We start from the raw sequence: 19638 nt of genomic DNA, 5'->3' as shown, positions 1-19638 counted from the left end.
ATTGCATGCTAAAGATGCTTCAAGATAAAAATCACTACTAAGACTTTTGTCCAATGAACAGAGAAATTCTTTTCAATACACCTGTGAATTTCCCATACTCTGCCTGATCCAAGACAGCACTTTAAAATTACTTTTGCGCTGTGATGAGGCATAGGTCACTGAGCTCCATAGTGACCATGGAAAGTCATCCTTGTGAGGGAAGGTTCCAGAAGACCCCAGGATGTTGTGGGGAGGGGTGGCAAGGCCAAGCCGCATCTTCCTGTCCTTATGATAAACATGGAAGAAGGCTTTAGTCTGGCCAAACAACACAGATGAGAGTTATCAGCCTTCATGACAAATGCAGGGAATGACTTAATCAACAACAAAAAAGAAGCAACAAACACTTTCATATCTACAATTACCCACTCCGATCTTTCTCTTCAAAGCTGTACAATAGAAGAGATTTCCATCCGACATGAAAGGGAAAGGAAGGAAGCAAACGTGCAGGTTGGAGATGGATATAAAGTTATTCTTATAAGCATTTATTTTGGTGCCCCCATCCTCCTGCCTCCGCCTGCCTCCTTCTCTTAGCATTTCACTCCCCCATTTCAGGATGGGAGTACATTGCCGGGTGAATGGTTGGGTTTCCTGCAAAACCACAGCACAGAAAATGAGATCTTTCCTGCCTGGGTTAACCTACCCAGCTTTGTTCTTTCCAAATGGACTCTTGGCTTCCACCTGGGCTTGTGGTCAAGCAGGTATCTGCAAGCCAATTATTTTCTTCTTCTGTGGCTGACAGGAGCACTCATTTTGGCAAATAAGGAACATCTACAAATGTAGCAGAGGATAGCAATAGGATTACAAAGTTCCTTTTTAGGGATCCTGTCATATTAAAAGAGAATTAAGGTTTGGAAACTATGCTGGCTTTGACATCTCAAGTGTTTGTCTTGCCACTCGGAGCTGAATAGACACTCTGCAAGATTCACTTCCTCAGATGGAGGCCATTAGAAGGGTTACAAGGGAAAAGGAAAGTCAAGGAACTGACACCTAACCACCTCCCTCCCCTCTCCCAAGCACACACACACACACACACCCCCATCCTTTCTCTCTGCCCACCACTACACCGCCCTATCCACTGTCTCTCACCATGTTATCAGTGCAGGAAGAGGCAGGGTGGTGCATTCTGAGGTGGCTTCACACACCGGATGATTCTTGGTATATGTATTGTAACTTTGTGTTGAAAGTTACTTGCCACGCTTCACGTTTAAGAACACACCTATCACTGCATGTGTCATGTAATGACTTCAGGCATGTACCACACACAGTGATATTAATGGTGTACACCAAGTCCAGGTTAAAGTTGCTTTGTTCTGCTTCGATTTAGCCTTTGAAAAAGAGCAACAGCGAGCTGAGGTTGAGGCAGTGCTGCACTGAGGTGGACAATAGACTGAGAAGGGTGGAACTTCCTGGCCCCAGGCAAGCAGGTCAAAGGTCAGGCATGATGCTATACCTTGTTTTGTGACTCTGACCCCAAAAAGACAATTTACATTTAATTTGCATTGTCTACTGTATGCTTAGAGAGTCCGTTATTGAATTAAGTATTGTGATACAACAGGTTTCTCCCTTTAAAAACAATTCATGTCACGCCATTTACTCAAAGTTACCCACTGAAACCAAGGCCTGCGGTCATAAACTGTGTGAAGCAAGTGTGCCGTGAGTGTGCACGCAGGATGGTGGGCAGCTATGGCAAACGGACAGTGTGACCCATTATCAGTTGATTAGCGGGCAAGTCTCGCCTTTTCCTGTGAGTGGTTCTGTATTTGTGAGCATTCAAACGAGAGAATAATAGCCCCTTAGCACTTTGGCTCAAACTTCAAAAGGCCAACTGTCAGGAAACCTAATCTGTGTCTTTTTCCCCCCTTCATTCTTATGTTTTGATAATAAAGATAGCCTATCTCATCCCATTACAAGCTGCCCGTCTCACGCCTTGTCCCCGATATGCCCGACAGCCAGTCTAATAGAGTGTGTTGCCCAATAGAACTGCTGGGACACTTTGATTGCACTGCTATCGACCATATTTTGGTGCAGGGAGAGGTGCTAAAGTGTTTCCCTGTCTAAAGCCAAGGATACGGGGTATGTACGGTGGCTACATGCTCTGTGTGTGTGTGTACACACAATGTACCAGTTGTGGCATTTGTTTTAATTTTATATTTAATTCAAGAAGGCACTCTTGTCCCGTGTGTATACAAATTTTTTCTATACATGATATTTATGTTATATTTATATACATGGAGGGTTTATATTCACGTAGCATCATTCAGCAAGGCCTAAATGTGCTTCCAAGTCACCCCCCAAGGAATGTAGTGATTTGAAAAATGACTGCATTTCTTGAATCACAGGCTCTTTACCTCACCTGTGACAGCATTGGTATGGGCTTGTTCAAACAATCACATAAGAAAGAAGAATCTCTTCTCCCACTCTCTGTGTCATTTCCTCAGAGGGTAACAAGTCTCCAGATGTGCAAGCAATGTTACGGCGACATTTGAGTTAATTTCCTTTTAGCAAAGGAAACACACTGCAAAACAAAACCCAAACCAAATAAGCTTAATTAAAACATCCAACAAAACAAAACAAGAAATTCAAACAAAAATCAAGAGGGAGAAATTAATCAGAGACAGGGTTTTCTTGACCTGACTTCAGAAAAATTAGATAAGGAAATGAACAATAGGCAAGGAAAAGGGATGGAAGAAAGGAGGTGGGTGGTGGGGACGTGAAGTAGTGCATGTGAGTGGACGTCGCTTCTCCTGATTTGCAGGGTTTTTATCTGGCAGTTGCATCAGAGTGGGGAAAGCGTGGGCTCCGGCAGAGTTGGCGTCGCAACTAGACACTGCTGACAGACAGGCCAAAATATGGCTCTCTTCTGCTGCTGATTAAAGAAGTGCAACAAAAGGGTGGCGGGATGTAGAGGACAGACGCCCTCACCAGTCACACCCACCCACCACAGGCCACATCAGATCAGTCACAATGTAGTCATATTTCATAAAATGTAACAAACACGTAATGGCATCAAAGAGTTTACAGTAAGTCACCTTTATGTGTATCCAAAATGACACAAGGAAGTTAAAAACACATTGCATTTTTATTGCTTTCTGTTCATAAAACAGTTAAAAATTCCATTCCAAAAATCAGAGGAACATCAGAGCATTTCAAAAAGGTAAACTTTTTTTTTTTTTTTTTAATCATCTTTGAGAACAACTCTAAAGAATTTTTTGCCTCAACTATATAACATTCTGTTTTTACCAAACATAAGAGTCAACATGTAATGTGTGTGGCAAAATGCCCATAAATATTGATAAAATAGGTACATTCTAAACAGTGTTCCCAGGATTAGTGAAATAAGTAAACCTCAGCATCCCCCATACATATAATACCTAACCCATTTACATAATACTTATAATAACTAACCAGAGAGAGAGAGAGACTCGCACAAGGCTGGTGTTGGGTTTGGGTTTGAGAGACACTGTCCTCTGCTGGTCAAACCAACAGCTAATAAACCTGCTGATACAGCAGCAAAGGTAAACCGTGACACAGGGTCACCAACACATAAAGATGATGAAATACAGCTGATAAAAACAAACAAAATATAAAAACTGACACCAGTATTGATTGCATAGATTGTTGGTCATATTTGCCTTTTTGAAAATATTCCAAAACTATTCTAAGCTTTTGCCCAATGCAATGAAAAAAAATACTTTACAGGAAATCAAAAGAAAACATTCAGAAGGTGTAGAAATGACTTTTGGTAAAGTTAAATAGTGTGCCTTTACTTATAAAATATTGCACTTCCCCACATAAATTCTTAATTCACAGTTTGATTGGTCAAAGACAGAGGTTCCTCCTGGTGAGTGTCGCATGCCATTCAAAAGTCTGGCATTGAACAAAGTATAAAGCTTTCTTTTAAGTGTCTTTTTTGTTAAGGAATGAGTTATTCTCAGACTCCGTAAACTCCAACACTGAGATCATTACCTTACTCGCATAGTCCCTGTGTAACCTGTAGATCCATAGATAAACAAGGTACTCTGTGTCCTATTTGCTCCCAATAACAACTTCCTCTCATCTACTAACATAACTCTGGTGCAGACTGGACCACCAACCCATGGAAGTAAGATTCCCCAATCTTAAAATTGTGGTACAACCACATGGGGTTAAGCCACAGAGAAAGAAAGTACACTTGATCAACCTGGAGCAGGAGGAGGAAATTACATCACAATACAATGCAGTCCTGGCAATATGGCTTAAATCCCTTTTGCTCTTGTTCCAGTCATGAGTCAACCATGACTCAGCTAACCACTTACTACTTGTCCTTGCAGTCAAATAACTGCATTATCCTAGACCCCGATATATTGGTGATTAAACACTGCTTCAAGCAAAGTTCCCCCTGGACACGGTGCAGACAGACTCGTCACCTCACCTTCTCCGGTCTCTTCCCACCGGGCAAAGGGGCTGAATGGCAAATGCCTTTAATCCAAAGTGCACATTTGAAGTGGCTCAGTTTTTAAAAGGTTAGGAAAGGCAGTAATGAGGAGGAACAGTCACTGGATTTTAGACAGTCCACTGGCCAGGAGGAGCCTGAAGGGGACGGTGGAGCGTGACACAGTTAAAGGCAATCTGTGGAGACCTGTAAAAAACAAACAAAAAAAAAGGACCATAACATAATTCACAATTACAAGGTGGAACACTAAAACTTGCAAAGCTAAGGAAAATGGTGATTTAGGTGAAGTGAAAGTCTATTAATCACGGAACAAAAGTGAGTTGGGAGGCAGTGGGAAAGTACAGGAGAGCCGCCATGGTGCAGAGATGCTATCTGTACAGTGAGGAAGGGGACTGTGCGTGTGTGCGCTTGGCATGTCAATGCTCAGAGTGCTCGTTTGTGTTGGGTGGAGGGGTAGAGGGTGTGTGTGCTGCAAGAGGTCTAGGGCGGTGTGCCTGAAGGTCCCCAAGTGGACCTGACTCTCCTCTTGTCCCTTTACACTTTCCTGAATGAATTGTATTCTTTCTATCTGAGGAAGAGAGACAGCCCATAGGGAAATAAGGGGCCAAAAGTTGTGACCTTCCCTACACAATCCCAAAGACTTAAAAATATATGCATGCAAAGTACTTTCACTTTGCTTTGTTTAATAAAAAAAATTAAAAAAAACTTAAATTAGACTGACCAAAGGCACGGATAAGCTCTCTCTGTACTGCCCAGGTGACCGTCTTGATCAGGGAAGCAGAGGTGAGACCAGCAAACAGCATGTTGTACAGGAATACAATGTAGAAGTTCCCAAGCCAGTTATACCGACCAAAGTCTCCCAGTAGATCGAAGCGGGTGATCCCTAACACAACGGAACCAAAGAAAATGTTTTACTTATAAATGAACTGCTCAAGCCAGGCCTCACCTGCACGTACAGTATTTATGGCTTACAGATGCCCTCTTGTGGGCATTACCAAAACTACAATGTTGATTCAGCAACTCTTGTCATTACATACTCTCGATGCTGTGCTCCAATTGCTTACTACATAATAGATGTACACATGATGTGTCATTTACCACTTCAATGTATATTCCTTCATTTCAAGACAGAAATAACAAGCTGTTAATCCACAGATTTAATACTTTGTTTTGGAGTTTCCCATGATCTTCTTTGAACAGTCTCACAATTTTTTTTAATTGTTTGCAGCTGTAAGTTGCTTACTACTTTCATTTGTTTATTGCATTGTGGGACAGTAATGTACAAAAACACTCAAAAGATCAGGCAATTTTTGGTAGGCATTCTGCATTTTTAGTATACATAATGTTTCACTGTGAACAAACCGCATTCTTAAAACCTGCCAATATTTAGTATGTAGTATGGAAATGGGAGCTGGCTGTACTACTTTATAAATGTCCTTACCAATTGTGCGTGAAAAGACAGGCAGTGCTGAGCTCAGGATAAGCAATGAAACACAGTTAGCAATTATCTGAAAAAAAACAAAAAACAGAAATGTAGATGTCAAAACAGAACACAATCACAGGACATCCCTAGTTCCTAGAGTAGAGTAGATACATGCAAAGGTTAGCTGTCAGATACCTGTGTGAGGTTGGTGTCCTGTGCACGAGGCAGGAGGCCAGTGAAGAGAGGAGAACTATAGAAGCCCACCACTGAGGACACCATCAGATAGCTGAAATTAATTTTAAGGATAACGCTGGAAAGAAGAGTTATCACAGAAATAGTAAATAATACCCAGAAAGTAAACTACAAATGATTTGTTTTTGATGTATGGATGTAACAGCACAAGTCAAGATAACACACTGGTCAAATATAAAAGGTAGTCTGTAAGTGGCTGAGTCAGAGCCAAATAGACATGACGTGAAGTTAAGTCACAGGTGAATGGGATTAAAGGATACAGGATGAGGACTACTTGAACTGCAGCACCCAGTGAGCCGAACATGGAGAAGGAGGCCATCCCCAGATGAGGGTCCTAAAACAAAAAATAACAATAATCAGTGTACACAGATGACTGGCTTTGAGCACACCAAGCATGAAAAGTTCACAAGTTTTTTGACTAAATCCTCACCTCCATTCCTCTGGGCATAGCAGTCTCATCCAGGAGCAACTCCAACACATTGAAACAGACCATCAGTACACACATCACCTGAAGAGACATGAACAGTAAGTATACTACAAATAAAACAACTATCTGTGTTTATAGAGGAGTTAAAACTGTAGAATATATTAATAAATGACCATGTACCGTCAGTGCGAGGAGCACCAGCATGGCCAGTGGATAGCCCAAATTTCGCTGCCATGGGGACGCTTTCCTACGCATTTCTGTGAGGAAAGCAAGAAGAATAAAAGGGAAAAGGAACAACAATAAATGAGTGTTCAACAATAAATTACAATACAATGTAGTCACCATGAGAGAAGCCCAGCAGAGAGTAGCCGGTTCAGTCAATCTTACCTAGGGCAATGCGTTTGCTTCGGACTATTTGGTACTCTTTTTTCATCCGCTCCATGTTCAGCTTGACCCAGCATGATGTTTTACTGCCACCTTCAATCAGACAACACATGGTAGAGCCAAAACGTCAATTAGTCAGCTTTAAATTTAAATCAAAAGAAAATGCCGGGAGTTTGTTCATGGTGACAAACTTACAGTTCAGTTTCCTGGAGAGCGAGTCTTCCTCAAACGTGGTGCAGCTCAGAATGTCTTCAACGTCTTCCAACAGCTGAGGGAGATAAGGGACAATAAATTTGGACACTACAGTCACAAGACGACAGTTAATGTAAATAGTACCTCTATGCAAGGTGGAAAGTCATTAGCTCTGTGACTCACCCGCGGTTTGACCAATAGGCTGCCAGTTACACTGAACATTCGAGACAACCCAAATGGAGTGCACACTGAGGAGGGAAAGACACAGATGGTAATACACAAGTGCCATATACTATTGTATATTAGCTGCTCAAGAAACTGATTTAGATATACGTACACAAAAGCAGCAACACTCCAAACAGAGAGATGCCCGAATACAGGTAGGGAAGGTAATACTCCCATAGGTCTGAAATTCAGAAGAGAGTATGAAAAAATACTTTAAAAACTGTAAAACCAATGGTTACTGAGAGATCTTTAGGTATAATGCATGTGACTCACCATAGAGGCTCTTCCTGGCTATGTTGTCGTGGAGGAGGGCTGATGCCACCCACACAATGCCCAGCACAAGCAGAGCCAGCAGCAACAGCAGCACAACAGCTTCATACACTCGTGCCATAACCCCCTACACAAACAAAACCGATAATCTGTGATGTGCTGTCAATTTATAGTTAAGTTCTTTATAGAAATGGTTTTGGAGTCTCAAGGTGCCATTTGTGGGGGAATGCCAAAACTGGTACCTTTCTGGACCCCGCAAAACCCTCAGACTCCGTGAAGAAGTAGGCAAAGGGCATGAGGAAGACAAGGGACAAATTGGAGAAAAGGAAAACTAGGTTCCACAATCCTGACAAGGGAGAAAGAGAGATGTTCCAATGTTAGTTTTCCGTGCAAACATTCATTATGGATCAAACAGGAGTGAAGGATCTCAGCAGTACCACTGCCAACCACTGTGAGGTATAGTCCAACCAAGCTGTGTAGCATGACAAGACTGGCTACCCAGTCACACGTGCTAATTAACAAGAATGTGCAAGAATTGAAAAATGTGAAAATCTGAGATCATCAAAATGTTTCTTACATGAAACAGCACTACAGGCCTGGTTTATTTTTGGGCTTCACAACTAATTTACATCTTACTTGATTATTCGAAACAATACATTAGATTAGGGTTTGAGTGCTCAACTGAGGCAAACCGCAGCAGTTGGGAAACAATAGGAACATGCACTGCACACAGCTAGGTCAAGCCACTCTGTCCATAAAAATTATCTGTTTGGACACAGGCCTGTAGTGTATCGATTTGGAGGTTAATACCAGTGATCCAGTTTCAGACGATAATGCCTACAGCTGTTTCATAGGTTTTCATGATTATCAACTGTTTGGTGTTGTCAACTAACAAAAACAATAGGATATACCGTGGATAAGAGATCCATTTAGCCACTGCATGTAGTAGCTCTGGGGGAAGGTGAGCAGCACCTCATTGGACAGAATGGAGATGGGGAGAAGAAGTACGGCACACACTGCAACAGACAGGGTGAACGTACACAGCCACAGCCTGGGAGAAGGATAAAGACAAGCTATCAGTTAGGTCACTGTGTGTGTTGAGCCTCAGTCTAACAGCACTGCCTATGTGAAAGGCTAGGGCGGCGAAGGTAATTCATTGCCAGCGTGTAGGGACAAAGGGCGGAGTGACACTGATGTGCCCACTACAAATGGACTAAGGTATCTGCTCAATCATTCACACGGACACTAATCAAAGTGAGTGAGAACAGATCAGTTAATCATTAGACATTTTCACTTACGCAATTTTGTTGACGGTGGCATCTTCGATATCATCTGAAAGAGAGTAGAGAAATAAGTTGGATTTACTCCATTACAAAATGTGATTCAGACTATTTGTTTTTATTTGTTTTCTATTATGTTTTAACAAGGGTACGTTGGCACAGACACAAGCAACATGTTTACTGTAACTGAGGACGGCTTAAACGCAGGTTATTCTGAGTGAAACCAGTGTTAGAATAGTAAGAGATATAGAAAGTCAGTGCTGGTAAAAGTTGCCTGGGGCAGTGTGTGTGTGCGCACACTGTATAGATATATAGGGCTAAGGCGCAATAGAAAACAAGTTTCACTGGCCTCAGAGTGGGGAGTAAGCATGTTAGGAACATTCTGTTCAAGCGAGACCAACACTTGAGTAAAAACGGAATTACATAAAAGTAGGAAACTGCAAAGAGCAATGTATTTAAAGAATAAGAAAGATACATATCTGTAACGTTACTTAAGGCCCCCAAACACTCGGTAAAACCCCCAAAAGGTTAAGTTTATGTAACATGCTTTAGAGCTTTCAAACTTCTGTGTGAATTGCTATTCATGGTTAAGTTATGTGCACCACAGTACACAATACTGCAATTTTCTCTTCTGCAACTGTTGGCAGAGCTAATAATAATGAGGTAAAGCCCGAGGAGCAAAAACCAGTTCTTGACTCCTTATAGAGAGGTATTGCACAATTGGCATTTAGCTACAGGGCACAACTGTTTTGTCTGTTGTTGATGCACAGGCAACATTTAAAACAGTGGGTTAACACATAGCAGATCCTGCCCAATAGCACACAAAAAGAATGTCATCACCTAGCTTTCCACCCAGCCCAGCGGAGAAGAGAGACCTGGCTAGTTGGACATCCTTCATCGGCTTTCTATTGTGGCAAATCATGCGATTTATTTTGTGACTGAAAGCCCAGTCACACCGCATCACTTTAAACATCTTCTAAGCTTACATACTTAGATTGAAGTACATGACGTATATTGTATTTATGCGATGGCTTACCAGCTACAAAGCTGTTATTTGTCAATACTGTGATGACCAAAACAAATATTTTTTTACATTGTTCCAACGGTCAAAAATAAGAGCCAGTAATTGAGTATTGACAGATTAAGCCAGTTTCTTTAGGTTGTTGGTTGTACAATATAAGCTTGTTGAAAAAAGATCTCCTGAGATGTTTTGTCTCATTAGAGGGGCCTTAAGCTACAACGCAAAAGTACAACTGATTTTCTTGTAGCAACATTCTTCACTGCCCATCCACCATTTCTGATCCACAGTGAGACCCACTGAAGAGGAGGTTACATGTTACAAAACACACCTACTGCACATCAGGACTGCTCCAGCTAAAGTCCAGAGCCTCGGGTTAAAATTTGCAATCCTGGCAGTGTGTCAACTTAAGCTATATTTGCATGTAGGCAAACAGAAAACAGTTTTATTCAAATCCAAAAATATACTAATATGGATACTAAATATACTAATATGCACACTAAAATATTTCAATTTCTTTAAAAGTATGATTAAATTAAAACCATTGTGTCAAAAATTAGTAAGGTTTGGGAAATAGGTGGTTAATCTTCTAAAATGAAACCCTATTGCATCAATCTACCCCCACACCTGTGCTTGTTTGAAAAGTTTGGCCTCCATACTCAGTGAAAAAAATTCAAAAACACTAATGTAAATCAGTATTCTTGTCAACACTATCAATTCCGCTCCTGGCAATTCTCCATAAACCTTTGAAGGAACTCTCACGGAAATGACTGTCTGGTGCGCCTGTCAAAATCCAGAAACTCACCTGTGACAAACTCAGCAGTCTTCTTGAAATGGGTAAGTATGAGGTAGGACACCATGTAAAGGCATGTAAACAGGAATACACAGATCTGCAGAAGAGACAGAAAGGAAAAAGGAGATAGTGTTATTCCTTGTACTTGTACTTATCACTTAAAGAAATTGCAGTCTTGTTAAACTAATGTTCTGTCCAATCCTACAGATAAACACATTTATTTAGCTTGGCTCACATCTCTGATTTAGTCTATTCCATTTTAAAAGTGGGGGTGGATAGATATGCAGCACAGATACCAAAAACGTCCGGATTAGAAAAGCAAAGCGGAAAAACACGAGTAGATGGCAAGTATATAGTCACAGCTGCAACAGATTTGTTCTTCATAGAATTAAATGTTTTGTGCAAATAAATGGCAGGAAATAAACAAAACAGGACATGTATTGCTATAAACGCAAGCAGCCATTCATTCACCATTCTGCCAAGGTCAAGAGAGACAGATGGAGTCTGAAGATTACCACTTAATTCAAACAAAGAGTGAAATGGGTGACAGTGACAAACTAGAAGGGATTAAGGGGAGTAAAAGAAAGAAGGATAATACTAGTGACAGTTAGACCCCATACTGCTTGTAAAGATCATTGTCTGACATATTACATCCAACAAATTTAGGCTAAACCTATATTCACTCAGCAATCTGCTGTCTGGCAAAGCTCTTAACTTTTTACCCTATAAAGACCGAAGTTAATCGCTTGCATGACCACCAAAACAACATGAGAGAACAGACAACAGTTCTCAGTGTGTAAATCTGTCAGAACAAAAAGTAACCTGGTCACTAGGCCTGCACGATTCGGGTAAAATTATGAATCGTGATTTTTTTTTTAGCTTAGAATTAATATCACGATTATCTGTCACAATTTTGTTTTGATATTTATAAAAACAGAGGTCTCAATAAAGAGAAGGGAGAGTATTGCAGCGCTTGGGAGCACTTTAAAACCTATTTTATACAGTCTCAAACTCAAAAAAGAAGTAGTGCTTGTGATGCAGTTGGCTCATAAAATGAGAATCAAAGTCGTTTAAAAAAAATATACACACAACTTTTTATTTATTTAAAAATTAAATCGTGAGCAGGCTGAATCAAGATCGCGATTTTATAAACAATTAATCGTGCAGGCCTACTTGTCACAGAAAAAAAGATTGACAAGCACAGCCAAAACACATCTGTGCACAATGCCAAACTGGAAATATAATTGAAAACTGAGCAATAGAAGATGCATTTACTCCTTGCTGCCACAGAAGTAAAACTATGAATGGAAAGGCGGAAATTACAACTAACAATATGTAGTGTAGAGTGTTGAAGTCTGACAGCTTCTGTCCCACACAAGTGCCTCTCTAAGTAGAACAATCCCCTTACTTTTAACATAATATCTCAGAACAAACGTCTATAGCCACGCTTGCTGTCCCATGAGGCTGCAGTGCTCATTTCACACCAGAAAAAGATTTTTTCAATGGCAACTTTACTATTCTATTACCCCTACTGGACAAAATTAACTTTTTCAAAATCAAAAATGTATATAATTAATAGGGATGAGCGAGTACAGCATTATCTGTATCTGTTTACCACATGAATTATCTGTATCCGTATCTGTACTCGGACTGGGCGGGGCCTAAACCAGAAGTGGTCAGATTTAACCTGGAAGGGGGTCGGATTCTCTTGAAATGTGCGGGGCTTTAACCGGTATGTTACTTAAGCATGCAATTAATATGAGTTGATAAAAAAATTGTTATATTTATTGCTGATTTGAAAACTATTTACATGACAGCATCGAGCTTCAGATCAATGGTGTTGTCATGGTAACAAACTATATACAGAACAAGTTTTGCAACAATGAATACAACACATGCGGTTGCAATTATGAAGTAAAATGTAATGAACAAGAGTTTTCATACTCAATATAACTTTTTTTTAACTTTTTATTTTTTTATGATCAGTGTGATTTTTTTTTTTGTTTTTGGTTCTTTTTTATTTATTTTTTATTTCCACACCAGGTATGTGTGTGTGTGTGTGTGTGGTGTGTGAGTAAGAGAGAGACCAGAGAGAGAGTGGGCGGGGGGCAGCGGACAGTAAAAAAAAAATTCTCCGATGGCAGAGACGCAAAGGGAGTTGCATTTAAACCGAGCAGCATGTCTGAAACCCCACGAGCCCAGAAATCTATGGTTACTATGTAAGGACTACAAACCGAAGTTAAAAAACAAATCTGAAGAAACCCTAAACGTTAACGGAACACATCCGCAGACCGATGACTGAGAGGAGAGAGCGGAGAGAGAAGAGAGAGGAAGAGAGAGAGAAGAGAGAGATGGAGGGAGAGAAGAGGAGAGAGAGGAGAGAGAGAGAGAGAGAGAGAGAGATTCTCCCTGTTCTGTGTGTGGAATTGATCCGAGCGGTGTTTGTAGGCGGGGGGGGGGGGCTGTGACTATCACAGAAATCTGCGCGGACAGTTGAGGAGTTTTATTCAACGAGCACGGTATATGAATCATATAATCGTATAATACTTGTACTCGGCAAAAAGTTGCTTTATCCGTACCGGATACTCGTTTCAGCCGGGTACTCTGATCACCCCTAATAATTAGTATGCTGGTTGTTTAGGAGAAACATTCACTCAGTGTGTAAAATACATTTTATAACTATCACCATCTTCAAAAGCAAAATGATCAATTGGCTTATTATTTTTGTTATCAAAAGTACAGCTGAGAATCCATTCAACAGTAGCGATGAAGGGCACCAAGTGTTGGACCGACAGGTGAATGGAATGATGTTGCCAGATCACAAAACATTTCCTAATGGAAGCTCAAGAGGAAGCCTAGTAAGAGTTGCAAGATGTAGAAGTTTGTTCCTAAGTTAACAACAGCAGCAAACAAAGAGGCTCTCTGGCGAATGAAAGACGATATGACAACATACTTGCACTGGTGTTAAAGCAGTTTCTGAAATGGATGCAAACATACGCATAATGAGTTCCTTGGAAAAACAAAGCCCAGAAATTAAATATTTTAAAGCATCCGGGCTCCATTAAAGTAATCTTACAATAGTATAGACCAATGCATGTAATCTGAACAATGAAAAGTCCCAAAACAGTTAAAGGGCCACAACAAAACTAAATGAGATGCATTTCCATCAGTGTTTCTATTATTCTAAGTTCATAACAAAAGGGTAATTTAATATGGATCACTAGCACATATGGAACAATAACACATGGGGTTGGAGTACAGGCATACACCCCTCCTCCTGTACGGCTCCAGAAAGTGCAAGATGTTGACCCACTTGAATGTTAACATATGTACACAGCAATTTTATTTTAAACTTACATAACATGTAATCTGTTGATAAATGCAGTGTTTTATGGTGTAAGTGGGAATGATCAAAAGACACACACTTGCTGCATTACACAAACAATGGACTGTACATAACTAATCAGCTCAGTGTGCAAAATAGTACAATTATGCAGTCCAATTTGCTATGGTTAGGGACTATTTCAACAGAAAGAAAAAGGGAACAAAGGATGGGTTTTGGGTAAGAAATAGGTCCACATATGTGGAGACACACTGGAAATGCTGAAAGCTGACTGGACATAGCTGGCCAATGAGGAGAGAGTTATTCAGCATCCAGAGGGACATCTGGGTGCTGAACAAAACGTCCCAGGGTTGAGAGAGCATTTTAAAATTCAGAGTTACTCAAAAATCTGTTGATTCAAGCAAAAAACAATGAAGCTTTTTTTAAACATCTTTTCCTAACCTTGTAGTTACTGTATTAATTCAAAGCAACGGGAGGTTGGCAGTGGCACAACATGCCTTGCAAAAATTGTATTCTAGACTCCCTCAGAGTGTTATTTTAGGGGCACCCGGCCTCATGTCCAGCTGAACACGTTCAGGCAAATCATGACGGCCTTTGTTTATAGGTAAGAGGATAGATTAAGCAAGACCTATTCCAGAAATAACTTCAAATGTTGCATGGGCAAAGCTATCCTAATCCAAAAGAAAGTAGGCAGCTGCAGTATGTAAGAGTTTAAGTGAGTAAGAGTTTTGATAATTTTGCTGGAATGTGTCATGGAATACTTGGTAAACGATTTCAGAGAAGCAACTGAAATTCCATCTAGATAACTGTGTCCTTGAGAATAGGAAATGAATGACAACAGTGACATTGACAATGATCCCACCAACAAAGACATTATACAGCCTCTCCTAAAATACTGAACTAAAACAAAGTAAGAAGCAGATTACACACACGCACGCTCCTATTAAAATGACATCTAAAAACTCCCGCAGAAAGTGATCCTAAGAAAAACACATTTGTAGTGGACTATTGCATGCTCTAATCATTCTTAACCACGTCTTTTATAGATAACATGGTACTCAACTTATCTCAGGGTGACTTGATATCTTAATGCAGGCTGATGCTAGATGCTCCATGTATCTACTTATGACCTTTTGTCCTGTTGATCATTGATCCTTCTCAACCCCTGTAAGCTCAGGGTGCGGGTTATGGGTGTTTACTCCTAGTTTTAACATTTACACAATCTCACGTAGACAATTTATTGAACCTACACCTCTTACACTTGCCAGATGCTCCGATCTAAAAATTATTTACAATGTTGCATTAGCTCAAGTAAAGAAAAATTTGGCCTGAATGAAATTTTCCCAGTAATTAGCATAGAGAGTGGGCCAAAAAGAAATAGACCAGCAGATCCCGCTGTTCTGGATGTAGACCAGTGAAAGAAATTTGAAGCTCTTTTCAGGTGGAGGCTGAGCACTACTGCGCAGCCTCCACCTGAACTTGAAAACGTAGTTGTGACGTGGGCAACCTGGCTGAAAGTTCTAAGTCTTTTGGTAGCTGTGCCAAGAAAATTCTCAATCATTCCCAATCTTGCAGAGACAGAGAGCGTGTGTGTGTGTGTGTGTGTACACACACACACGCACACGCACACGCACACGCACGCACGCACGCGCGCGCGCACGCACGCACGCACACGCACACGCTAATTATTGCTAACTAAAAATGCTAGTTAATATTAGTAATTAAACCTAAACAGCTAATGTGAGTTGAAACTGTCTGCGAGCTTCTCCTGACAATATGGTGATTTGTTGATTATGCGTCAGCAAGTCGCTTGGTTATGTCACAATCGTTAGCCTATTTTTTACAAAAACGTCTGCTACGGAGCCATAACGTGATGTACAAGGTAATGGAGTCTTTTATATATACACATTGTCATGTTTCTATAGGAATAAACAACGGACAAATAGTCTTACACGCTTCAGACGTAAAGTTATTCACTGTCAAAGTGACGTCAAAATGAATGGCACTCAATGGGATGCTAACGGCGGGTGATGACTTTGTAGCATTAAAATGGCGCCATGGGAGCTACGCTTAGAGAGGCGAGGCTTACCCCCTTGGTAATTGGCTGTGGGGCTTGACTAGAAATCCAGACGCACCCTAGAGGCAGCATATGTAATTTGGAGCTAGGGTCAGTCTAGCAACTCTCCGTTGGCTTGCCAAATTCTGGTCAGTCCAATCAATCGTATAGAGTCGGTGGACAGGCTTAACATAAGGACAGCAGAATTCCCTGCTACTTGAAAACAAAGACGTCTTTCGAATCGGCTTTGGACGCGACACTGAAAGACTTTGAGTTAAGAACGGAAGTCATTCTTAAAAAAGGAAGATGTGTTCTGAGTTTTGCCCACTGGATATGACAAAGGTTTAATCTATGAACCAGCATTGCTCTGGTTGGTTGTAGCGCTATACTATACTATATTCTATTATCAGACATCTTGATGTGGGTCTGGCTTGTTAGGCTACTGTGGGGCTACATTTGGCCAAGATATAAATTTTGAGCTGTGCGTTTACTTGATGTTGTTTCGCCCAAATAAGGCACAGTCAATATTACCTTTTAATATTTTGGAAATAATTACTGTTGACTTACAGGAATCTGGCATCAACTGGTGAGGCTTCTGAATAAAAGCTGTACAAAAGCCAACACTTCAAATAAACACTCCCTTTTTTTCCTGCCAGTCACACAAGATTTTACCATTTGTCTGTGCTCAAACAATACACAGAGTACTATGATTTAGAAAATGAGCCTGTCTGTATTCTGAGCACTGAGAGATCACTGCAGGCCTAAGTTCTTCTGGCCTTTGCAATGTATTTCCTGTGACTCTGCAGTAGGATCCTCAAAGTAGTTATATATCCCATGTCTGTCACAGATTTTAAGCATTTAATTTAATACACACACACTATTTTAATATCCAAATGGTTTACAACTACATTTGATGACAAGCCCATCCTGATCAGTTTCTGGATGATCAGACATAAGCGTGTTTGCAGCTTGTCGGTTTAGATCAGTAATCACTAATATCTTCTTTCAAAACATGCTTGGTTTAATGAGATACTTCGTATTCAAATTAACTAATATTTAATACACTGATACATGTTTATGGGTGTCTGGGAACCTTTCCATGACTGTTTAATATGCTAAACTTTAGGCTCACACACACACACACACACATATATATATATATATATATATATATATATATATATATATATATATATATATATATATATATATATATATATATATATATATATATATATATATATATATATCCCTCTTTACCATTTTGTTTTTAATGTCCTGGATTGAAAAAGCTCAGGTTAAAAAAAAAAACTTATGCTATGTTATAACTGATATGTTATCTACATCTAGTAAGCTGTTTGTCTGGTCTTTTTTTTATAAATATGTTCAGCCTTTCAATTGGATGCTTTGCAAAATACTACAACTGTATTTACACTGCTGCCACATACTCTTCTATTCACTTCAAAATGAGCGGACCAATGATGAGCTCGGCCTGAAGCATATTAATAACCAGAGATATAGGGGCAGCTGATCTGCCTGACAAGGAGCATTGAGAAGAGACGGCAAGCTGGAGACTTGAGGCTGGCTTAAGAAGGGGGTGTCAACTAATTGCATTAGGTATTTAGGCTGAAGGGACAATAAGAAAACAAGGGCATAATACATTTGGGGCTTGGCGCTTACATAAAGTTAATTCTACACAAGTTAATTGAATAAAGTTCTAAAACTCTACACAATTGAAAATATGACTGCTACTTGACATGGGACTGTCTAGAGGATGAAATCAGCTCTGCCTGTGATACCTAATGTGGGCAGACTGATCTAGTCACTACAACTTGAACACAAAAATGGAGAAAGACAGAGAAAAGGGTTGGTTTTGGGAAGCCAAGTCAGTTTCAAAAACACCTTGAATTGCCCCAGACTATTTGGCTTTGGATGTTTTTTTCAATTGAATGTTGACTCATCCTCTTTTGAAATACTTGAATAATTTCATTTTTATGAAAAATTTCAACGGATGAGTCAGTCCACTGATTTTAATATGCATCAGAAAATGTTGTTTGACACAGCTCCTTATGCAACACTGTAGCAGCAACATCTCCGATCTAAGGAAATGAACAGTCTATGAAATCAAAAATGGTAGGGTTATAGCCCAGTATCCGTATGCATTGCTGTTAACAGAACTGATCTTTCTGGCAAGTCTGAAGTTCAACAGGGTGTTGGTGTTGCACAAAATAGAAGAAGAAAAAAAATTAGCACAGTAAACAAGTCAAATACGTCATTAACAGAATATTCAAAATGTAAAATGTGAGGTGATCCAAACCATGGCAAACAAATATTTGGAGAGTTAAAAAGAGATCCATGTTAGGAATTCAAAAGGAACAAGCCCCAGGTGCTGAGTAAGCTCCTCAATGTTCTTGTGCCACAGCACTACCAGCTGCATCCGTGCAATAACTGGTCTGGAGCTCGGCAAACTGCCAGAACACTCAAACATGAAATTACTTAAAAGCCAAGTTAAAGGCTCATTTTATTTACATATAACGTTAACTGTTGCTCATAGCTGAAGCATACGACTTTGGCAACTTAATGGGAGTGTTGAGCCACCGCTCTGCGAAACAATTAATTAAACGACGTGGCTTTCTTGACCAGTTTAGATGATTGTATTTTCAGAGTCGACCACCCATATGCATTTTAACCGACGGGTAGATTAGCACAGCGTTACTTACTATGGTCTCTCGGACACGGTTGTGGAAAAGTTGCTCTCTAACCGACACGTCGTCCGTTTCCATTCTCCGAAACCATAACAGTATCCTCAGGCTTAAAAGCGATGGTTAAAAAGTTAAAACACGGGGCATCTTTTAAGTAACGCAGTGGATGTATGGCTGTCTAGCTAGCGCGGCTGTATTTAAACATTTGTGCTAGCCTGCTGCTAGCTTCACTCCGATAAAGACGAACAAGGAGGGGGCGTCAGGGGGCGGGGCCACACAATGGGAGGTGGCACGGAGCAGGTGTCAATCACCGCAGTTATGAATACTTAAGCCTCATCATCATATGTTATTAATATCCAAATGTGTGTGTACACCTTACATTTTTTAAACATTATAGTACTGTGAGATGTGAACATATATTGTCTTTGTTTTGTGTTCTATGCAGGGCAGGCTATCTATTGGTGAAATGGTACACGCCTAGCTAAAGGTTGAGCTTTTCTTACTTTTTATTTTTCATAACATTTTCTGCTTAAGTAACCTACATCTGTAAGTACGGAGTAAGCAAAGCCATGTAGGCCTACTTTGCAATTCTAATTCATTTCAATTTTATTTATAGTATCAAATCATAACTACAGTTATCTCGAGACACTAGATAGGACCTACTAGATACAGATAGTGTAGGTCTAGACCACGCTCTATAATTTACAAAGACCCAACAATTTCAGTAATTCTCCCAAGAGCAAGCATTTAGTGCGACAGTGGTGTGGACAAATTCAGAGGTACTCATCCTACTTTACTGAAA

General features: G+C 40.2%; 2 protein-coding genes across 2 annotated transcripts in view; both read right to left on the bottom strand.

Annotated features, from left to right (window-relative positions):
* Nucleotides 1-4548, bottom strand: part of kmt2d (lysine (K)-specific methyltransferase 2D) — a 48677-nt gene extending 44129 nt beyond the window's left edge. Inside the window, exon 1 of the mRNA XM_032521498.1 lies at nt 4471-4548. The gene's annotated coding sequence lies outside the window, so the exon portion shown is untranslated. The remainder of the gene's footprint in view (nt 1-4470) is intronic.
* lmbr1l (limb development membrane protein 1-like) lies at nt 3940-19125 on the bottom strand. The gene is made up of 17 exons (XM_032521500.1): nt 18855-19125; nt 10748-10832; nt 8943-8976; nt 8556-8695; nt 7887-7990; nt 7648-7771; nt 7487-7555; nt 7333-7397; nt 7153-7225; nt 6961-7050; nt 6754-6830; nt 6577-6654; nt 6407-6480; nt 6090-6180; nt 5913-5979; nt 5193-5354; nt 3940-4657 (listed from the first exon to the last, which is right to left on the bottom strand). Exons 1-17 carry the CDS (start codon nt 18915-18917, stop codon nt 4572-4574), a joined length of 1482 nt encoding a protein of 493 aa, XP_032377391.1. The 5' UTR covers nt 18918-19125; the 3' UTR covers nt 3940-4571.
* Nucleotides 19126-19638: the final 513 nt, after the last annotated feature.

The sequence above is a fragment of the Etheostoma spectabile genome, chromosome 7 (assembly GCF_008692095.1).
Source record: "Etheostoma spectabile isolate EspeVRDwgs_2016 chromosome 7, UIUC_Espe_1.0, whole genome shotgun sequence".
Classification (NCBI taxonomy): domain Eukaryota; kingdom Metazoa; phylum Chordata; class Actinopteri; order Perciformes; family Percidae; genus Etheostoma; species Etheostoma spectabile.
The sequence above is the reverse complement of the archived record's forward strand: the minus strand, read 5'-3'. Positions and strand labels throughout refer to the sequence as shown.